We start from the raw sequence: 21,602 nt of genomic DNA, 5'->3' as shown, positions 1-21,602 counted from the left end.
TAAAATGCATAAAAACAGGGAGAGTTAGGGAGAAAAAGGCTAAAACGAATGTAAATAATATGAGCAATGTTTTGAGTAATATAAAATAAATGATATGACTGGAAATAGAAATGATTTCGTGCAATATTTTGAAGTTATTCAAAATGGAAACGGGGGGGCTACTTATCACCCACACTGCTGTGAGGGCCTCCTCACCACCCTGATGGCAGAGCCTGGTCATGTCTTGGGATGCGGCAATAATGCTTCTTTACTTGCTCTGATGAATTGGCTGTAACAAGCTTGCTGAGTCAATGTGGCTACAGGGTAGACTCCCCAGACAGAAAAGAAAACACAAAATCATCTAGGCAGATATTTCCTCTATATGTTTTCTTTCTGGTTTTATCACAACTTGCAGTACACAGAAAAGTTGAAGAAACCACCTTAAGTATTGTTAATATTTCCTCAGTTCATTTGGAAAAAAATAAACTTCTTTCAAAAAGAATCTCAAAATTTTTTAATGCAGAAATTTAAAAATTTTTATCCAGATAATATTCAGAGTTGGCAAGGTGTGAAAGAATATGTACTCAGATACAATTGGTGGAAATATAAACTAGTACAACACTTTTATACAGCAAAATGAAACATGCACATGCCCACTGACCCCACAATTCCATACCTCACCATTTATGCCAGATCAATTATACTATATTATAGAAATACTTCACATGTGCAAAATAATAAATGTTCAAGGATGTTTAATACAGCATTATGTGTATTCCGCTCCAAAATTAGAAATACTCTAAAATGTCCATTAATGGTTAACTAAATCATGATACAGGCTTACTATGTATCACTATGCCCCAATAAAAAGAACGAAGTAGATCTATATACACTGATGAGGAAAGATTTTGAAGGCATTGTGTTTTCTCTCCACCCACTTGCTGTCCACTCCTAAATAGAAAGAAAGTGTGAATTAAAGGTGATGTTTAACTCTTTGACATAAATCACAGCAAGATCCTTTTTGACCCACCTCCTAGAGTAATGGAAATAAAATAAAAAATAAACAAATAGGACCTAATGAAACTTAAAAGCTTTTGCACAGCAAAGGAAACCATAAACAAGACCAAAAGACAACCCTCAGAATGGGAGATAATATTTGCAAATGAAGCAACTGACAAAGGATTAATCTCCAAAATATACAAGCAGCTCATGCAGCTCAATATCAGAAAAACAAACAACCCAATCCAAAAATGGGTGGAAGGCCTAAATAGACACTTCTCCAAAGAAGACATACAGATTGCCAACAAACACATGAAAAGATGCTCAACATCACTAATCATTAGAGAAATGCAAATCAAAACCACAATGAGGTATCACCTCACATGGGTCAGAATGACCATCATCAAAAAATCTGCAAACAGTAAATGCTGGAGAGGGTGTGGAGAAAAGGGAACCCTCCTGCTTTGTTGGTGGGAATGTAAATTGATACAGCCACTATGGAGAACAGTATGGAGGTTCCTTAAAAAACTAAAAATACAACTACCATATGACCCAGCAATCCTACTACTGAGCATATACCCTGAGAAACCCATAATTCAAAGAGTCATGTACCACAGTGTTCATTGCAGCACTATATACAATTGCCGGGACATGGAAGCAACCTAAAAGTCCATCGACAGATGAATGGATAAAGACGATGTGGCACATATATACAATGGAATATTACTCAGCCATAAAAAGGAATGAAACTGAGTTATTTGTAGTGAGGTGGATGGACCTAGAGTCTGTCATACAGAGCGAAGTCAGGAAGAGAAAAACAAATACTGTATGCTAATGCACATATATGAAATCTAAAAAAAAAGGTACTGATGAACCTATTGGCAGGGCAGGAATAAAGACACAGACGTAGAGAACGGACTTGAGGACACAGGGGTGAAGGGGAAGCTGGGACGAAGTGAGAGAGTAACACTGACATATACAGACTACCAAATGTAAAATAGATAGCTAGTGGGAAGCAGCCGCATAGCACAGGGAGATCAGCTTGGTGCTTTGTGACCACCTAGAAGGGTGGGATAGGGAGGATGGGAGGGAGGCTCAAGAGGGAGGGGATATGGGGATATATGTATACTTATAGCTGATTCACTTTGTTGTACAACAGAAACTAACACAACATTGTAAAGCAATTATACTCCAATAAACATATAAAAAAAAGGTAACGTTTAAATTTGACAAAGAAAAACTTCGATTACTACAAAAAGTTTAAAAAGAAACGTTTCTCTCTTCACCCTATCCACCATTGTTAATTTCTCATGTAATCATTCTGAAAGGGGTTTATGAATATATCAACATATATATGCACAAACTCTTTTAAATTTGCAAAAAATTTTATCATTTTGTATATACTTTTGGGCATCTTGCTTTTTCCCCCACTTAATAATATGTCTTGAACATCTTTCTATGTGAGCAGATGCAAATCTACCTAATTCTAAGACATATGTAAGGTGAAAAATCACAGAAATACATACCCACACTCTTTCATTCATAGAAAAAGAAAGGAATAAAAATCTAGATGTGGGTAGAGGAAAGGGATGGGGGCACAGCGGCTCAATTTTTTATCCATAGACTTCTGAATTGTTTAACTTCAATACTTTGGCAAGTAAAGAGCAAAGAAACACGTCAGCTTGGGTTCAACTGTTCACAGATCAAAACACTTTAGGCTAAGGAATTCCATCATCACCTTGGCAGAGCTACTCTGACATCTGGGTTCCCTCCCCTCCCCTCCCCTCCCCTCCATCAGTAGATATGGGGGTGGGGTGAGAAATGTCCTGATACTGATGATGGCCTTGGGTGTTCCATTCACTAGGAGGGAAAGATCCAGACAAAGTCACCCAAAGGCAGCTCCTCCTCCACACTACACTTCCTACTCCCACGTCCCCCTGAATTTACCTCCCTCCCTCCATGTGCATATACACTGAGGGAGAGAAACATAGGAGTCTTATTGTCCACTATCCATAGGGAGAGCTTTGGCTTTCACAGCTGTCCTCACCAAACTTGAGCTGGAGGATTTGTCAGAATAATCTCCCTCAAATTCCTTTTAGAATCCCTGGAGAGTCGCTTAAACAGTGAACCACTGACCTTGTGAACTCATGGTACATCAGGATGAATAGGAAGGCAAAGCTCTAATTCTTGGGATGGACTTCCGGATCCTGAGCTGATCTGAGCAATGTTGATCATATTCTTGAAAGACTATAAACAATCTATCAGAGGGACTTGTGCAAAGTTTTTATTATATTCCTGGAAAACGATAGCTGTCCCAACTCCAATCAAGAGTATTTCTAGGGCTTTATGGCTGGAATCACAAAGTTTGGCAAACAGTCCTGATCTCTACAGCAGATGATGGGGATTGAAGGATACTCTTTGGTTCAGTGACTTAGAATTGTTTGATAATGAGGTTGCTTCAAAAATGGCTTTCTTACCATGCAGACTGTGAAACAGCTTATAGTTGGGGTGCCCAGGCCTTAAAATAATAATGCTACTTCTTCTTTAAGTTTGATGGAAATTCAGAATTTAAGGAGAGATAAGAAAACTCTATTCAAATACCTAGTGTTAAATATTTAAGGCGTGCAGTTACTTGAAACACAGAATATGGTCTTATAAATTTGTTAATTAAAAGTATAAAGTTTGCCAGATCTATAACACCTTTCTACTCATGCCATTCAAATTATCATAGAAAATTGTCTTCTGAATTAAAAGACTAAGAATAGGCCACCACCAATGGTCAATTTAAACTGTAAAAGATGGTGTGCCCCTGAAATGGACACAATTAGATGCTCAATTATAGTTTCTGTCTACCAAAGAAAGGAGGCCCAGAAGTGAGCATCTAACTGGGGTGTCTCATTTGTCTCTGCTTCAATAATCTGGCTGTTTTCGACTTCCTTCATTTCCTTTGTGGGCTATTGTACAACAAAAGTGCCTCCATTATCAGATTCAAAATTGAATCCTATGATACTGTAGCCTGAGGAAAAGAAAGCATTGAATATCATTCCTAGCTTTAGACCCAGAAGATATTTAGGAAATGTTACTGTATATACACCACAAACAGCATTAGTGCTTTTAATTTCTTTTTTATGGGTGCAATGGAGATTAATTTGCATGAGCTCGTTTCAATTTCTGTAATAAGATCCAAATTTTGCATTAAGCTTTCCATCTCAAAAACAAAGTTAAAAAGGACAGATTTCTTCTTTCAAATGTTTTTATCATAGTTCTATTTTATAGTCCTTGCATCTAATATTCACTTAAAAGTTTGAATATATATACCCATAGATTCTAATTTGTTTCCTGATTACCTCCTGTTTCTACCAAGAAACATCCCAAGTTCCAAATGCTGCACAACTTGACAAAGCACTAGAACTACCAGAAGGGGTATCTACAGATCCAGGGAAGGTATTTATTGTATTTAATACAAAATCAGAACAGGTCAACTACGCTGAGGAACAGTGTTCCATGAAGGGAGGCATTTGTTGTAAATCCTGAGATTGAACTGGTTATAGAATTGGGGATTTCAGGGAAGTATAAAGCCTACTGAAACACAGGGGACTTGCTGTGCCATGCCATTGTTATTAAACATGGAACTAGATTATGGACAGGCTACTTTCTAGTTGCAACATAGTTGCATGATGGAGAGATCAGACTGCCGTCACAGTAAGGTGACACCACAGTCTCACCAGGGATAGAACAGCAGGTGAAACCTTGAGGAAACAATCAGACAACTGTAGAAAGGGAGATGTTCTCCAAAACAATTGGCATGGTTTCTTGAACAGGTTAGTGTCATTAAAAATAAAATAGGAGAGAATGGCCAAGATGGTGGAGTAGGAAGACCCTGAGCTCACCTCCTCCCATGGGCACACCAAAATTACAACTATTTACAGAGCAACTAGTGATGAGAAACACCAGAAGACTAGTAGGAAAGTTCTTCTACAACTAAAGACATAAAGAAGGAACCACAATGAGACAGGTGGGAAGGGCAGAGATGCTGTATAGTCAAGACCCACACCCGTGGGTGGGCAGCCCACAAATGGGAAGATAATTACAATTGCAGTGGTTCTCCACAAGGAGTGAGGGGTTCAAGCCCCACATCAGGCTCCTGAGCCTGGGGGTCCTGCACCAGGAAGATAAGCCCCTAGAATGTTTGGCTTTGAAGGCCAGTGGGGCTTACTTTCAGGAGAGCCAGAGGGCTGTGGGAAATAGAGACTTCATCTTTAAAATGCACACAAAATCTCACATGTGCTGGGACCTAGGGCTGAAGCAATAATTTGAAAGGAGCCTGGGTCAGATGCACCTGGTGATCCTGGAGAGCCTCCTAGAGAGGCGGGAGGAAACTGGAGCTCACCCTGGGGACACAGACACTGGTGGCAGCCATTTTTGGAAGCTTGTTCTACCACAAGGACACTGTTGCTGGCCAGTGCCACTCTGGAATCCTCCCTCTAGCTTATTAGCACTGGGACTGGCCCCACCTACCAGCCTGGAAGCACCAGTACTGGGACATCTCAGGCCAAGTAGCTAGATGGGTGGGGATAGAACCTCACCCACCAGTAGGCTAGCTGCCTTAATACCCCCAAGCCCACAGCTGCCCCGGGACCCAGTCCTGTTCCCCAGAACCCTCACACCAGTGAACCTGCACTAGCCCCAGGACCTCATGGGCCTCAGCCTCACCCATGGCAGGCTGCCACTAGTCCTGGGAACCCCTTGGCCCTGGGCCCATCCACCAGCAGGCCAACACTAGCCCCAGGACCCCCCCAACCCCAGGATCCAGCCCCACTCACCAGCAGGCCAACACCAGCTTTAGGACACCCCAGACCCCACAGACAGCTGTGTCAGGAACAGGCTCCACACCAGCAGGCCATCTAGTGGATCCGGGACACCTAGCCCCGCAACCACCATCCTAGAACATGGCTCCACCCATCAGCGGACTAGCACTAGCCCCAGAACACACCAGGGCTTTGTACCCAGCTGCCTTGTGACCCCGCCTCACCCACCAGTGACTAGCAGCTTCAGTGCAAGACAGGGCCTGGCAACAAACCAGTTTTTTTTAATACATATATATATTGCTATATATAAACCAGCCAGGCATACCAGACCACCCACAGTAGTCAGCCTGTCACAACAGAAGGACCCACACAGCCCACATGGGGGGCACCCCTAGAGCATATAGCTCTTGTGACCAGAGGGAAGTGCATTGCTGGGAAACAGAGGACATCTACAAAAGTCCACTTCTCCAAGGTCAGGAAGCATAACCAACCTACCAAATATATAGAAATAAAAACAGCAAATTAGGCAAAATGAGGTGACAGAGGAATATGTTCCAAATGAAGGAACATGATAAAACCCCAGAAGATGAAGTAAGTGAAGTGGAGATAATCAATCGACCCAATGAAGAGTTCAAGGTAATAACTGTAAACATGCTCAAAGAACTCAGGAGAAGATTGGGTGAGCAGAATGAGAAGTTGGAAGTTATTAATAAGGAGTTAGAAAACATAAAGAAGAACCAAACAAAGATAAAGAATACAGTAACTGAAATTTTAAAATACACTAGAATTAATCAGCAATAGATTAGATGATACAGAAGAATGGATCAGTGAGCTGGAAAACAGAGTAGTAGAAATCACACAAACTGAACAGAAAAAAGGAAAAAAATTTTAATGAGGATAGCTTAAGAGACCTCTGGGACAACATCAAGGTACTAACATTCACATTATAGGGTCCCAGAAGGAGAAGAGGAGAGAAAGTGGAAGAAAACTTATCTGAAGAAGTAATAGTAGAAAACTTCCCTAACCTGTGAAAAGAAATGGACATCCAGGTCCAAGCATCACAGAGATTCCCAAACAGGATCAACCCAAAGAGGACCACACCAACACATACTGTAATAAAAATAGCAAAAATTAAAGATAAAGTGAGAGATAAAAATAGCAAGAGAAAAGCAACAAGTTAAGTACAAGGAAACTCCCATAAGGCTATCAGCTGACTTTTCAACAAAAACTCTGCAGGCCAGAAGGGAGTGGCAATGTATTTAAAGAGATGAAACGGAAAAACCTACAACCAAGAATGCTTTACCTGGCAATGCTTTCATTCAGATTTGATAGAGTGATCAAAAGGTTTACAGACAAGCAAAAGCTAAAGGAGTTCAGTACTACCAAACCAGCTTTACAAGAAATGTTAAAGAGACTTCTTTAAGTGAAAAAGAAAAGACCACTACTAGAAATAGGAAAATTATGAAAGGAAAAATCTCATTGGTAAAGGCAAATATACTATAAAGGTAGTAAATCAACCACATGTAAAACTAATAGGAAGGTTAAAAGACAAGCATACTAAACTCATCTATATCCATATTAAGTATCTAAGGGATACAAAAAACAAAAAGATGGGAAATATGATGTCAAAAACAATAAACATGGGGGAGTAAAAATGTAGGACTGTTAAAATGTATTTGAACTTAAAAGGTCAGCATCTTAAAATATATATTGGTATATATAAACCTCATGATAACCACAATCCACACAATAGATACACACACACAAAGAGAGAAAGGAATCCAACCATAACACTAAAGATAGTCATCAAATCACAAGGAAAGAGAGCAAAAGAAGACAGGAAGAAAAAGAACTACAATAACAACCCCAAAACAATTAATAAAATGGCAATAAGTACATATCTATCAATAGTTACTCTAAATGTAAATGGACTAAATGTTCCAATCAAAAGACATAGAGTGGCTGAATGCACACCATAACAAGACCCATATATATGCTGCCTACAAGAGACTCACTTTAGATCTGAAGACACACATGGACTGAAAGTGAAAGGATGGAAAAGGGTATTCCACGCAGACTAAAATGAAAAGACAGCCAGGGTAGCAATACTTATATCAGGTAAAAGACTTTAAAACAAAGACTGTAACAAGAAACAAAGAGGGACATTACATAATGATCAAGGGATCAATCCAAGAAGACAATTGTAAATATATATGCACCCCATATAAGAGCACCTAAATACATAAAGCAAATATTAACAGACAGAAAGGGGAAAACTGACAGTATTACAATAATAGTAAGGTAATTTAACAACCCCCACTTACATCAATGGACAGATCATCCAGACAGAAAATCAATAAGGAAACACTGGCCTTAAAAGACACATTAGGCCAAATGGATCATATCCATATATATGAAACATTCCATCCAAAAGCAGCAGAATACACATTCTCTTCAAGTGCACACGGAACATTCTCCAGGATAGATCACATGCTAGGCCACAAAACAAGTCTCAGTAAATTTAAGAAAACTGAAATCATAACAAGCATCTTTTCCAGTCACAACACTATGAGACTAGAAATCAAATACAAGAAAAAAATGCAAAAACACAAACATGTGGAGGCTAAACAATATGCTACTACACAACCAATGGATCATTGAAGAAATCAAAGACAAAATTTAAAAAACCTGGAGAAAATTAAAACAAAAACACACTATCCAAAATCTATGGGACAAAGCAAAAGCAATTCTAACAGGGAAGTTTATAGCAATACAAGTTTACCTCAGGAGACAAGAAAAATCTCAAACAACCTAACCTTACACCTAAAGGAACTAGAGAAAGAAAAAAACCACAAAATTAATAAAAGGAAAGAAATCATAAAGATCAGAGCAGAAATGAAATAAAGACTAAAAAAAGAAATAGAAAAGATGAATGAAACTAAGAGCTGGTTGTTTGAAAAGATAAACAAAATTGATAAACCTTTAGCCAGACTCATCAAGAAAAAAATAGAGAGGGCCCAAATCAACAGAGTCAGAAATGAAATAGGAGAAGTTATAACCAATGCCACAGAAATACAAAGGATCATAAGAGGTAACTACAAACAATTATATGCCAATAAAATGAACAACTTAGAAGAAATGGACAAATTCCTAGAAATGTACAATCTCTCAAGACTGAATCAGGAAGAAATAGGAAATATGAATAAACCAATTGCCAGTAATGAAATTGAAACAGTAATAATAAAAAAAAAACTCCCGACAAACAAAAGTCCAGGACCAGATGGCCTCACAGGTGATTTCTACCAAGCATTTAGAGAAGAGCTAAAACCTATCCTCCTCAAACTATTCGAAAAAACTGCAGAGGAAGGAACACTTCCAAACACATTCTTCCAAACATGAGGCCAGCAACACCCTGATGCCAAAAGCAGACAAAGACATCACAAAAAAACCAGAAAATTACAGGCCAATATCACTGATGAACATAGATGTAAAAACCCTCAACAAAATATTAGGCAAAACAATCTTCAGAAAATAAGAACAATGCTGGTGGTATCACACTCCCTGATTTCAAACTGCACGACAAAGCTACAGTCATCAAAACAGTATAGTACTGGCACAAAAACAGACACCTGGATCAATGGAACAGAACAGACAGCCCAGAAATGAACCAAAACTTACATGGGCAGTTAATCTACAACAAAGGAGGCTAGAATATACAATGGGGAAAAGACAGCCTCTTTAATAAATGGTGTTGGGAAAACTGGACAGTTACATGCAAAAGTAGCAAACCGGAATACTCTCTCACACCATGTGCAAAAATAAACTTGATGCATTAAAGACTTAAATGTAAGACCTGAGACCATAAAACTTCTAGAAGAAAACATAGGCAGTACGCTCTTTGACACTGATCTTTGTAATACTTTTTTGAATATGTCTCCTCAGACAAGGGAAACAAAAGCAAAAATTAACAAATGGGACTACATCAAAGTAAAAGGCTTTGTGCAGCGAAGGAAACCTTCAACAAAGTGAAAAGCCACATACTGAATGGGAGAATATAATTGCAAAAAATATATCCAATACAGGGTTAGTATCCAAAATATACAAAGACCTCATACAACTCAACATCAAAAAACAAACAACTGGATTAAAAAACAGGCAGAGGATCTGAATAGACATTTTTCCAAAGAAGACATACAGATGGCCAACAGGCAGATGAAAAGATTTTCAACATCACTAATCATCAGGGTAATGCAAATCAAAACCACAATGAGATATCACCTCATACCTGTCACATGGCTATTATCAAAAAGACAACAAATAACAAGTGTTGGTGAGGATGTGCAGAAAAGGGAATCCTCTTGCACTGCTGATGGGAATGTAAATTGGTGCAGCCACTATGAAAAACAGTATGGAGATTCCTCAAAAAATTAAAAATAGAACTACCATATTATCCAGCAATTCCACTCCTGGGTATTTATCCAAAGAAAATGAAAACACTAATTAGAAAAGATCTATGTACCCCTATGTTCATTGCAGCATTATTTACAATAGCCAAGATATGGAAGCAATCTAATTGCCCATCAATAGGTGAATGGATAAAGAAGATGTGGCATATATATACAATTAAATATTACTCAGCCATAAAAAAAGAATGAAATATTGCCATTCACAATGACATGGATGGACCTATAGGGTATTATGCTAAGTGAAATAAATCCAACTGAGAAGGACAAATACTATATGGTTTCACATATATGTGGAATCTAAAAAACAAAACAAATGAACAAACATAACAAAACAGAAAAAGAGTTATAGATACAGAGAACAAACAGGTGATTGCCAGAGGGGAGCGGGAAGGAGGAAAGAAATAGGTGAGGGAGATTAAGAGGAACAAACTTCTGGCTGCAAAATAAATGAGTCACGGGTAGGAAATGTACAATGTGGGGAATATAGTCAATAACTATATAATATCTTTGTATAATGACAGCTCAAAACTGACTTACTGTGTTGATCATTTTGAAATTATATAAATCTAATGTATATCAAGTCATTATGTCATATAACAGGAACTAACATAGTATGGTAAGTGAATTAAACTTCAAAAACAAACAAACAAATGCATAGAAAAAGAGATCAGATTTGTGGTTACCAGAGGTGGTGGGTGGAGGGAGGAGGAATTGGATGAAGGTGGTCAAAAGGTACAAACTTCAGTTATAAGATAAATTAGTACTAGGGATATAATGTACAACATGGTAAACATAATTAATACTGCTGTATTTATATATGAAAGTAGTTAAGAGAGCAAATCCCAAGAGTTCTTATCACAAGGAAAATTTTTTTTCTATTTCCTTAATTTTGTATCTATATGAGATGCTAGATGTTCACTAAACTTGTGATAATCATTTCATGATGTATTAAGTCAAATCATTATGCTGTATACCTTAAACTTATAGAGTGCTGTACGTCAATTATATCTCAATAAAACTAGAAGATAAAATAAATAAAATAAATAAAAATAGAGAAAGTAGGGGATGGGGGGAGCTGTGCAAATTCAAAGAGACATAGGGGATACAACCAGATACAATGCATGATCCTGTTTTGCACTCTGGTTAGAGAACTACTTGGTTAAAGAACAATATTTACAATACAATTTCATTTTGATAAAACATATGGGTGTGTGCATGTATGTGTATATACACACATAGTAAAGGATCTGGAAAGATATATGGATATACACCAAGGTTCACTGTTGGGTAATAATACCTTAGTGTATCTGGGTTGTGGGAATGTGGTGGTTTTACTTATTTATTCCGTTTGTTACCTATTATTTCTTTAAGCTTGACTTATTATTACGTAAGTAACCATTAGAACTGTCAATTTATACTACTGAGAATATTGAAAACAAAAATAACCGTCAGGAATTCTTAGATCTAATAAATTCTAAGACTTTCAGTTTACTCACCCGTACAATGGGGATAATATAACTCTTCTTTGGTTGTGTAGAGGCTGGAATTAGTCGATGGCAAGCGCACAGCGCTAGGGTGGTCGTCACTGTTGATTGATTCCTGCTGCTCTCGGGACCCAAGTGGGGCAGGGGCGGCCCAGGGACTCCCGACTGGTGATGATGTAATTTGGGCACAGCTCTCAGCCCCTCAGGAAGGGGGCGCTGGGGCTTCCTTGCGCCCCGGACGCGCGCTGGTGGCCGTTCCCGCGGGAGCTCCGCGCTCCTAACGCCAGAGGCGGGGCCGCGCCGTGTGCACCCGGAGGAGCTCGCGGCAAGGCAGGGCCGGGCGGCGGTGTACCGGCACGAAGTTGCGGAGGAGGCCGTGAAGGGACCAGAAGCGCCACTGGCCTCGCCCGTTCCGGCGGCCGTTTCACGGAGAGCAGGGTCGGCCCGACGGCCAGTCGCGGGCACAAACGCCAGTGCGTCGGAAGCCTGGCCGGGACCTGGCGGCGCTGTGGAGGAGGCTGGTTCCAGTGGATGGAAACCCCGAGCCTGCCGAGAGGGACCCGGGGAAGAGCGATTCCCGACAGCGCCCAGAGGACGCTCCCTGGGAGAAGGAGGCGATGGAGGGGCGCGGCCACGCACGCCGCGCAGCCCGCAAAGACCGATCGCACGGCCGCGAGCACAGACCGGAGCTGCACAGACACCTCTCAGAGCTCGTGAGGCCCTGCCACGGGTCCCACGGCCGGGAGAGGGGCGAGGACAGAAGGCGGTGCCGCGGGCGCTCCCCAGTTTATTCTTCGGAGCGGGGATCATCTGGTTACAGCCGGTCCCCTCCACAGTCTATGCGTCCTTGTCTGATGTACAGGGACTGTCACAGACGCCTGGCGAAGGCCCGTGTTGCACAGCAGAGGCCTGGAGAAGGCCCCTCAGATGCCCCTTGGGCCAGACTGGAGCTCGGCCGAGACCACCGCCTGGGTGCACCCCAGGGGAGAGGGGCTGGGAGTCTAAGCAGGGGACACCAGCCTCCCCACAGGGACAAACGCCTGGTCGGTACCAAGGGACACGAGAAGTCCTCTGCTTTGACCAGACGAAAATCAGGCCTGGCCTTCTCCAGAGAGGAAAGGCCGCAGTCTCTCCCCCGGGCCAGCGCAAACGAGAATCCGCCCTCTAGTGGTGTCGAGAAAGAGAAGGAAAGAGAGGGCCGCGGCATCCAGTTTTTACCTCCCTTCAGACAAGCTTCAGACCTTAAAAAGCGAAAGCACGAAGACTCCGAGAAAACCAAACCGGACAAAAACAAGCAGAGTCCCGACCGCTTGGACATAGCAGAGGGGGCAAGAGGCCTGTTACCCAAGGTGAAAGAGAAGGTTTCCAATAACCAAAAGGTTCAAGAAGGGAAAGTAAGACCTCCTCATTTGGATGGAAAGCCTGAGGGCTCCCTCCCTAAAGGTGAGGAGGCAGATATGGATAATGAATTCAAGCCGCCCACCATGTCTTCTGAGTCATACTTCAACCACAACCAGCCTAGGGAGAAAAAGAAAAAGATTATGAAAACTTCAGCCACTGCTCTTGAAGAAAAAGGACCTAAAAAAAATGATTCAAGTGAAAACTTGGACTTGGTTCAGGAACTACCTAAGGTGAATGAAAACAGATCAGAGAAGCTGCAGCCCTCTGGAAACGTCTGGGCCAAGCTGGAAAAGGTCCCCACTGATGCACCAGTGTGGCCGGACCTCCCATTACCCAGGGTCGAGGCCAATGACCGTCCACTTCTTGCCTCTGGATTGATGTCCTCCTTACGACCAAAGCAAAAAGCACTGTCTTCACCCCAGGAAGAGGAAGAAGCTGGATTTGCTGGATGCAGAATGAATTCTAAGATGCAAGTGTTTTCTGGCTCCAAGTGTGCCTATCTTGCCAAAATGATGACCTTGCGCCAGCAGTGCATCTGGGTACTTAGAAACAACATCAATTCAATCTTTAAAGTGGGAGGAGTCCCATATTCGGTTCTTGAACCCATCTTGGAGAGCTGTGCACCTGATCAGCTGTATCGCATAGAGAAATACAATCATGCACTAGTCCAAGAAACAGACAAATTATGGAAAATTCACTCTCACCAACACTTTAGGAAAGAAAGGCCAAAAGAGCACGAGACATGGCGAGAGATGTACATGCGGCTTCAGGATGCCCGAGAGCAGCGGCTTCAAGCACTGACAGTGAATATCCAATCTGCACAAGCCAATAAGCCCAAAGGCCGACAAGCAAAGATGATCCTTCTCAACTCTCTGGCCAGGCCACCTTCTGACGTTCGAAGGAGGCAGGAGAAGTTTGAAATAGGAGAAGCAGCTGCCCCTGAAAAAGTCAAGATCAAGCCAGCCCTGTACCCTACAGGAACCATCCATACTCCCTCCAGCAGAAACAGCCTTAACCTCACCCATGAGAAGCCAGCCGGAGCCTGCTCAAGCACCACCAGTACCCACTTGCCGCGGGTAGTCAGCGGCAGGAAACCTGTAAAGAAAATCACCCCCATGATGGCCAAGACAATTAAAGATTTCAAGAACAGGTTCTCCCGACGGTAAATTGAGGCCTTGCCTTGGAGCTGGAATTCCAGAAGAGGAATACAAGGGCAGTGGGTGTTAGGGAATGGGACTTCCAAAGGAGACTGGAATGTTTTGCTTTGTGGAAACTTTTGGACTCTGACTCTTGTAGTTTTCAAGTGCTGCACCTGTGTGCTGCCATAGCCACTGCCTCCCGCCTGGAGAACACTTCAGAATTCTTAAGATGAGACACCTCAGTCCCACTGACGATTTTAAGACCCATTATACTTTTGTTGTTAACTAGCCTCTTTGTAAACAATATGACATAGTCTTAACAAATATTATCCCCAGATTGTGTTTATATCAATAAACAAAAGTACTTAACATGAGATTTTTTTTTTTTACTCTCAGAGTAGATGAGGTCTTCTTGGACACAAACCCAGAAGCCATTAATTAAAAAGACTGATATATCTGACCACATAAAAATTTAGAAATATATTAAAAAAAAAGGTCGAAAGATAAACAACAAACTGGGAAAGATATTTATAACTGAGTTAACATTCAGAAGGCCAATTTCCTTTATATATAATAAGGGCCCACAAACTAATGAGAAAAAAAAGACCAATAATTTACTATAAAAATGGGCAAACATAGGAAAAGATGGTTCACACAAAAGGAAACACAAATGACTCTTAAATATATGACAAGATGCTCAATCTTACTAAAATGCAAATAAACATAATATGAGGGGGGTGTTGGTGGTGGGATGAATTGGGAGATTGGGATTGACATATATACACTAATATGTATAAAATAGATAACTAACAAGAACCTTCTGTATAAAAAAATTAAATTCAATTAAATTCAAAAAAAAAGAAAAAAAACATAATATGATACAAATTTTCACCTATCAGTTAAGTAGAATTCAAAAGATTAATAGCCTGCTGTGTTGGAGCAGATGATCATACATTACTAGTAGATGATAAATTGATACAACTTCTATTGAAGTTAATAGGCAAATGTTAAATATATATTCTTTGGTACTACAATATCACTTTTAGGATGAGAAACTGAATATATAAGTGACTAATGGCCAGAACCACATAAGCTCAGGAAGCCAAACCACAACCTCTGCAGCAACCATCCCAGAAAACCAAATCACAGACTCTCCAGCAATCAGTCCAAGAAACTAAATCACAACCTCCTTAGCAATTGGCCCAGAATGGTGAGGATTTGGTCAACAACTGCCAGCCTCCCTATTTTTGCCCTCAGTCTCCAAGTCAGGACCAACCAGAGAAAGCCAAATATGATCTCCAAATCAATCACATAAGATGCCCCACTTCTAGTTAGCCCAACTCCGGATTTCCCAAGTCAGCAACCTCCAATCAGAAAATACTAAAGCCTTCCCTTTTTTTTTTCACTATAAAGCTTTCCCACTCCCCTGCCTGCCAAATGCAAGTGATGGTACCTGACTCCCTTGCTATAGCAAGCTCTCAATAAATAGCCTCTGTTTGTTCAGTTTGGGTGGTTTTTATTTATTTCCACAAGAACTGTATTCTACAGATGCACATATATCAAACATACACATATACAAACTCTGATATAGCAATTTCACTTATAGGATTTTATTCTCCAGACACAATTGCGTGTGTTTGTGTGTGTGTTTGTGTACTCAATTAATACAAAGACATGACCATGGCATTTGAATCGAATTTTTCTCCAGGACATTTGCCTGCCTCTAAGAGGCTAAGATGCTGAGTAGTGTGTTTGACAACCTCAAGGTGCTACAGGTGCAAAAGTTCTAATCCAAGACCCACCAAGATAGGGGACCCTGGTAAAACCAATGAATACTCAGTCCTTATTCAGTCCAAGGAATAAGGACAAAGGATAAGTTAGGCTGCCTAAGCTCTGTATGGCCCAGAAAAATCTCAGTCCCTGAATTTGGACTGAGATATTCCTAGATTACTAGCTCCTCTCCCCAGGCACAAGACAAACAAGCCTAAATTACCTCTACAGGAAGATATCATCATCCTTCATCTCAAATTATTTCTAAAACCAAACCATCAACTACACTGCCATATACAGTCTAAGAAAAGAACAACATAAATGAAAAACATTAGGAATAACAGACAATTGAAACAGATGCACATGGGCCTCAAGATACTGGAACTCAGACACAGACTTGAGAAAAACTATTTCAACCAATATCATTTACAATAGTATATAAAAATCAAATAGGGGCTTCCCTGGTGGCGCAGTGGTTGAGAATCTGCCTGCTAATGCAGGGGACGCGGGTTCGAGCTCTGGTCTGGGAAGATCCCACATGCCGCGGAGCAACTGGGCCCGTGAGCCACAGCTACTGAGCCTGCGCGTCTGGAGCCCGTGCTCCGCAACAAGAGAGGCCGTGATAGTGAGAGGCCAGTGCACTGCGATGAAGAGTGGCCCCCGTTCGCTGCAACTGAGAAAGCCCTCGCACAGAAACGAAGACCCAACACAAGCAAAAAATAAAATAAATAAATAAAATAAAAATTTAAAAAAAAAGAAAGGCTTCCTGGGGGCGGTGAGACTTTGGCTGACTCTTAAAGGACATCCAACCAGATGCATCCATCTGTCCAACCATCGATCAAACCATCTATCCATCCATCCATGGAAGCATTAATTTAAAAAAAAAAAAAATCAAATAGGAACAAATCTAACAAAAGATGTTTCAGATTTCTTTTGGGGGCTGAACTGTGTCCTCTCCTCCCCAAATTCATACATTGAAGCCCTAACCCTGAATAATTAAGAATGTGACTGTATTTGGAGATAGAGCCTTTAGGGGGTGATTAAGTTAAAATGAGGTCATTAGGGTGGTCCCTAATCCAATCTGACTGGTGTCCTTAGAAGAAGAGGAAATTTGGACACACAAAGTGACACCAGGGATGTTCTCCAATGTAGGAAAGATCATATTGAGGCCACAGCAAGAAGGTGGCCATTTGCAAGACAAGGAGAAAGGCCGCAGATAAACCAAACCTGCCAACATCTTGATCTTGAACTTCTAGCCTTCAGAACTGTGAGAAAATAAATTTTTGTTGTTCAAGCCACCCAGTCTGTGACATTTTGTTATGGCAGCCCTAGCAAACTAATACAGCCTCTATGCTGAAAATGACAAAATAGGGATAAGAGGTACTAAAGAAGATACAATGTTTATGAATTGGGAAAATGAATTTTGTTAAGATGTTAATTCTCCTGAAAATTGATCTATAGATTGAATGAAATCTCATGAAAAGCTCAGCAGACTTTTTTGTATAAATTGAAAATCTGATTGTAAAATTTATGTGGAAATTTAGAATAACCAAGAGAGCACTGAAAAAGAGTTAAGTCAGAGGATTTACACTACCAGTTTTCAAGGCTTAATACTAAGCCACAATAATTAACATAGTTTGATATTGGCACAGAGATAGATAAATCTATCAATGGAACAGAACAGAGAGTTCAGAAATAGACCCACAAATATATGGTAATGTGATTTTTTACAAAATTGACACTGTAATTCAAAAAAATTTTTAAAGGTACTGGAGCAACTGGATAACCAAATAAGAAAAAAATAAAGCTTAACCCCTATCTCACATAAAACACACAAATTAATTGAAGATAACAATCCTAAATTTTTATGTACATAATAACATGGCATCAAAATAAATAAAGCAAAAATTGACAAAATCAAAACGAGAAATAGGCAAAAAAATACAATCACAGTGAGAGATATTTATATGCCTTCCTCAATAATTAACAGAACAAGAAGAAAAAAATCTGTAAGAAATAAAAGATTTGAACAACACAATTAAGAAACTTAACCATACACTGAGCCATAAAACAATTCTTGACAAATGTTAGAGGACTGAAATCATGTAGATTGTTATGCAGAATATTGTTATGTAAACACAATGCAGTTAATCTAGAAAACAATGTCCAAAAGGTATCAATAGACTTCCCATATGCAAATAATACACTTCTAAATACTTACGGGTCAGAGAAAAATCATAATAGATGTTAGAAAATATCTGAAATTGAATGAAAAGGAAAAAATTAAAATGCTACATATTAAAACATGTGGAAGCAGGCAAAGTAGTGATTGGAGGGAAATTTAAATCTTTAAATGCATCTCTTAAAAGAGAAAAAAGGTAAATATTAATAAGTTAAGCAACTATGTTAAGAAATTAGAAAAAAAATAATAAAATAAACTCAAAGAAAGTATAAGAAAGGAAATAATAATTTTAAGAATGTAAACATAAAGAAATAGAAATCAAATGTACAACAGACAGGATCAACAAAAGTTGGTTCTTTGAAAAGACTAACAAAATTGATAAACCTTTGGTAAGACTGGGGAAGAAAAATAAGAGAGAGAACGCACAAATAACCAATGTCAAGAATAAAAAGGGAAGACGGTTACAGATCCTGTACATATTTATTTTTTAAAAAAGGATGTATCATGAACAATTATGCCAATAAATTTGAAAATTTAGATGAGATAAATAAATTCCAAGAAAATACAATATACCAAACTGAAACCAAAAAGAAATTTACAAGTATCAACAGTCCTGTTGAAAAGAACTTGAATCTGTTAAAAACCAACCAACCAACAAACAAAAAACAAAGCAAAACACTTTCTGTGGGAAATCCATACCCAGAATTCTTTTAAGGCAAATTCTACCAAACATTCAATGACAAAAACAATGCTAATCTTCATAATTTCTTCTACTGAATGGAAAAAGAGTGAACATTTCTCAATTTTTATGAGGACAATGTATCCCTCATACAAAAACCTGACAAAGACACTCAGAAGAGGAAAATAATAGGCCAGTCTCACTCATTAACATAGATGGAGAGAGGAGCTTCAAGATGGCAGAAGAGTAAGACGTGGAGATCACCTTCCTCCCCACAAATACATCAGAAATACATCTTCATGTGGAACAACTCCTACAGAACACCTACTGAATGCTGGCAGAAGACCTCAGACCTCCCAAAAGGCAAGAAACTCCTCACGTACCTGAGTAGGGCAAAAGAAAAAAGAAAAAACAGAGACAAAAGAATAGGGACGGGACCTGCACCAGTGGGAGGGAGCTGTGAAGGTCCCGTCCCTATTCTCTTGTCTCTGTCTTTTCTTTTTCTTTTTCTTCCTAGTGTGTGAAAGGTTTCCACACACTAGGAAGCCCCTTTGCGGGCGGAGACTGTGGGTGGTGGAGGGGGGAAGCTTCGGAGCCACGGAGGAGAGCGCAGCAACAGGGGTGCGGAGGGCCAAGCACAGAGATTCCCGCACAGAGGATCGGTGCCGACCACCAATAACCAGCCCGAGAGGCTTGTCTGCTCACCCGCCGGGGCAGGCGGGGGCTGGGAGCTGAGGCTCGAGCTTCGGAGGTCGGATCCCAAGGAGAGGACTGGGGTTGGCTGCGTGAACACATCCTGAAGGGGGCTAGTGCGCCACAGCTAGCTGGGAGGGAGTGCATGAAAAAGTCTGGAGCTGCCGAAGAGGCAAGACACTTTTTCTTGCCTCTTTGTTTCCTGGTGCGCAAGGAGAGGGGATTAAGAGCGCCAGTTAAAGGAGCACCAGAGACGGGCGTGAGCCACGGCTATCAGCGCGGACCCCAGAGACGGGCATGAGACACTAAGGCTGCTGCTGCAGGCACCAAGAAGCCTGTGTGCAAGCACAGGTCACTATCCACACCTCCCCTACTGGGAGCCTGTGCAGCCCGCCACTGCCAGGGTCCCGTGATCCAGGGACAACTTCCCAGGGAGAACACACGGTGCGCCTCAGGCTGGTGCAACGTCACGCCGGCCTCTGCCGCCGCAGGCTCACCCCGCATTCCGTACCCCTCCATCCCCCCAGCCTGAGTGAGCCAGAGCCCCCAAATCAGCTGCTCCTTTAACCCCGTCCTGTCTGAGTGAAGAACAAATGCCCTCAGGCGACCTACACGCAGAGGGGCGTCCAAATCCAAAGCTGAACCCCGGGAGCTGTGCGAACAAAGAAGAGAAAGGGAAATTTCTCCCAGCAGCCTCAGGAGCAGCGGATTAAATCTCCACAATCAACTTGATGTACCCTGCGTCTGTGGAATACCTGAATAGACAACGAATCATCCCAAATTGAGGACCTTGGGAACAACGATATACATATTTTTTTCCTTTTTTCTCTTTTTGTGAGTGTGTATGTGTATGCTTCTGTGTGTGATTTTGTCTGTATAGCTTTCCTTTTACCATTTGTCCTAGGGTTCTGTCTGTCCATTTTTATTTTTTTTTAGTAGAGTTTTTAGCACTTGTTATCATTGGTGGATTTGTTTTTTGGTTTCATTGCTCTCTTCTTTCTTTCTTTCTTTTTTTTTTAATTACTTTAAAAAATTTTTAATAATTGTTTTTTATTTTTTACTTTAATAACTTTATTTTATTTTACTTTATTTTATTTTATTTTATCTTCTTCTTTCTTTCTTTCTTTTTTTTTCTCCCTTTTATTCTGAGCCATGTGGATGACAGGCTCTTGTTGCTCCAGCCAGGCATCAGGGCTGTGCCTCTGAGGTGGGAGAGCCAAGTTCAAGACACTGGTCCACAAGAGACCTCCCAGCTCCACGTAATATCAAATGCAAAAATCTCCCAGAGATCTCCATCTCAACGCCAAGACCCAGCTCCACTCAACAACCAGCAAGCTACAGTGCTGGACACCCTATGCCAAACAACTAGCAAGACAGGAACACAACCCCATCCATTAGCAGAGAGGCTTCCTAAAATCATAATAAAGCCACAGACACTCCAAAAAACACCACCAGACATGGACCTGCCCACCAGAAAGACAAGATCCAGCCTCACCCACCAGAATACAGGCACTAGTCCCCTCCACCAGGAAGTCGACACAACACACTGAACCAACCTTAGCCACTACAGACAGACACCAAAAACAACAGGAATTACGAACCTGCAGCCAGCGAAAAGGAGACCCCAAACACAGTAAGTTAAGCAAAATGAGAAGACAGAGAAACACACAGCAGATGAAGGAGCAAGGCAAAAACCCACCAGACCTAACAAATGAAGAGGAAATAGGCAGTCTACCTGAAAAACAATTCAGAATAATGATAGTAAAGGTAATCCAAAATCTTGGAAACAGAATGGAGAAAATACAAGAAACGTTTAACAAGGACCTAGAAGAACTAAAGAGCAAACAAACAGTGATGAACAACACAATAAATGAAATTAAAAATTCTCTAGAAGGGGTAAATAGCAGAATAACTGAGGTAGAAGAATGGATAAGTGACCTGGAAGATAAAATAGTGGAAGTAACTACTAGAGTGCAGAATAAAGAAAAAAGAATGGAAAGAA

General features: G+C 40.7%; 2 protein-coding genes across 8 annotated transcripts in view; one reads left to right on the top strand and one right to left on the bottom strand.

Annotated features, from left to right (window-relative positions):
- Window positions 1-21,602, bottom strand: part of KATNAL2 (katanin catalytic subunit A1 like 2) — a 96,380-nt gene that overhangs the window by 59,849 nt on the left and 14,929 nt on the right. The window lies entirely within an intron of this gene.
- On the top strand, window positions 6,409-14,303 carry LOC137776958 (elongin-A-like). Its single transcript, XM_068563698.1, is given in 3 exon segments — window positions 6,409-6,422; window positions 11,928-12,226; window positions 12,229-14,303. Coding segments are annotated over 3 exon segments (2,388 nt in total).

Source organism: Eschrichtius robustus, chromosome 14, assembly GCF_028021215.1.
Source record: "Eschrichtius robustus isolate mEscRob2 chromosome 14, mEscRob2.pri, whole genome shotgun sequence".
NCBI lineage: Eukaryota > Metazoa > Chordata > Mammalia > Artiodactyla > Eschrichtiidae > Eschrichtius > Eschrichtius robustus.
Note: the sequence above shows the minus strand (reverse complement) of the source record. Positions and strands in the feature narration are given on the sequence as shown.